Source organism: Rutilus rutilus, assembly GCF_951802725.1.
Source record: "Rutilus rutilus genome assembly, chromosome: 22".
Lineage (NCBI taxonomy): Eukaryota > Metazoa > Chordata > Actinopteri > Cypriniformes > Leuciscidae > Rutilus > Rutilus rutilus.
Window position 1 is genome coordinate 187,501 of NC_140227.1, and position 2,500 is coordinate 190,000.

Here is a 2,500-nt window from a genome sequence, read left to right on the forward strand (position 1 = left end):
ACCGGACTGATACACACACACACACACACACACACACACAGACACACACACACACACACACACACACACACACACAGTAAAGCGGAGCCCAGGCCATCTCCTGCGGGCACACCGGACTGATACACACACACACACACACACACACACACACACACACACACACATAGTAACACACACACACACACACACACACACACAGTAAAGCTGAGCCCAGGCCATCTCCTGCGGGCACACCAGACTGACACACACACACACACACACACACACACACACACACACACACACACACACACAGTAAAGCGGAGCCCAGGCCATCTCCTGCGGGCACACCGGACTGATACACACACACACACACACACACACACACACACACATAGTAACACACACACACACACACACACACACACACACACACAGTAAAGCTGAGCCCAGGCCATCTCCTGCGGGCACACCAGACTAACACACACACACACACACACACACACACACACACACACACAGTAAAGCTGAGCCCAGGCCATCTCCTGCGGGCACACCGGACTGATACACACACACACACACACACACACACACACACAGACACACACACACACACACACACACACACACACACACAGTAAAGCGGAGCCCAGGCCATCTCCTGCGGGCACACCGGACTGATACACACACACACACACACACACACACACATAGTAACACACACACACACACACACACACACACAGTAAAGCTGAGCCCAGGCCATCTCCTGCGGGCACACCAGACTGACACACACACACACACACACACACACACACACACACACACACACACACACACAGTAAAGCGGAGCCCAGGCCATCTCCTGCGGGCACACCGGACTGATACACACACACACACACACACACACACACACACACACACACACACATAGTAACACACACACACACACACACACACACACACACACAGTAAAGCTGAGCCCAGGCCATCTCCTGCGGGCACACCAGACTGATACACACACACACACACACACACACACACACACACACATAGTAACACACACACACACACACACACACACACAGTAAAGCTGAGCCCAGGCCATCTCCTGCGGGCACACCGGACTGATACACACACACACACACACACACACACACACACACACATAGTAACACACACACACACACACACACACACACACAGTAAAGCTGAGCCCAGGCCATCTCCTGCGGGCACACCGGACTGACACACACACACACACACACACACACACACACATAGTAACACACACACACACACACACACTTACTACTGGAAAGTGTGGTCGGCCATGGGGTTGGAGTGCGCGCGCTGCCGGTAATAGCGCTTCTGGGGCATCGACACACTCATAGTGTTCCGGACGAGTTATACAGTCTCAGGTTATAAAGTCACGGGTTATACAGTCTCAGATTATACAGTAAAGTCACGGGTTATACAGTCTCAGATTATACAGTAAAGTCACGGGTTATACAGTCTCAGATTATACAGTAAAGTCACGGGTTATGCACTCTCATGTTAATCACAATAATCTCGTGTTGACTTCACTCTCTGACCCACGTGCGACACTGGTCTTCTTCTGCGGCGCGCGCTGCCTCGGCCGCGCGCCTGCTGCCCCCTGCTGGAGACTCTGTAAACCAGCCTCTGAAACTACTGTGATCAATATTATGAAGCGAGACACGAAAACTACATCTAATTAAAGCTGCAAGCAGCATTTATCGGGGTTCAAGCATTTAAGGCCTTTAAGCACATAAGCATTTAAGGCATTAAGTTTATTTAGCAAGCTTTTAACCACTGAAATAATAGATGGAAAACTAGTCTATTTACAGCCAATACAGGCAATTTACCATAGGAAATATGTGGTTTTCAAAGCTTTTTGACAGTTATAGTTATGGTCCGATCTCCATAAAATTTTGCTTGCTTGTTTAGAATGTTATGGCACATATGCTCAGCATTTCATGCTTGAACCCCTAATAAGAATGAAAGCTTTTTGCCAGTTATAGCGCCAGCTATGGTCCGATCTCCATGAAACTTTGCATGCTTCTTCACCATGTTCTGACACATATGCTCATCAACTTTTGTGAAGTTCTGAGTTTTCCTTTAGGATTTATAGGCTTTTGAGTGTATTTTGTCACGCCCCTTTTCTAAATGACCCTGTTACAGTCAGGCAAATGCAAAAGTCTAACTTTTTTTCGATAACTATTGATCTAGAGAGTCCAGAGAATTGTCCTAGACTGGTTTGGTTTCGATCGGGCGAAAAACCAGGGACTAGTTCGCAAAAGTAGGTTTTGGACAAAATTCGACATAGCCATTGGAGATAGCCATTTTGTCCGTCTTGAGCCAGGGATCACAGTGGTGTAACCCAGTTAACACAGAACGTTCCCCTAATGTTATTTTTTGGTTATTTTTTTGGGAACCAAATACTTACGTTAGGGGAACGTTCTTTTTTGGTTTTATTTTTATGTAACAATAAAATAACGTT

The 2,500-nt window shown here is 47.6% G+C and overlaps 1 protein-coding gene across 1 annotated transcript in view; it reads right to left on the reverse strand.

Annotated features, from left to right (window-relative positions):
* The window catches only part of mettl1 (methyltransferase 1, tRNA methylguanosine), a 53,393-nt gene extending 51,886 nt beyond the window's left edge, over positions 1-1,507 (reverse strand). Inside the window, exon 1 of the mRNA XM_084394656.1 lies at positions 1,292-1,507. Within this exon, the coding sequence (XP_084250782.1) occupies positions 1,292-1,371 (80 nt within the window). The 5' untranslated portion in view covers positions 1,372-1,507. The remainder of the gene's footprint in view (positions 1-1,291) is intronic.
* Between the last annotated feature and the right edge of the window lie 993 nt (positions 1,508-2,500).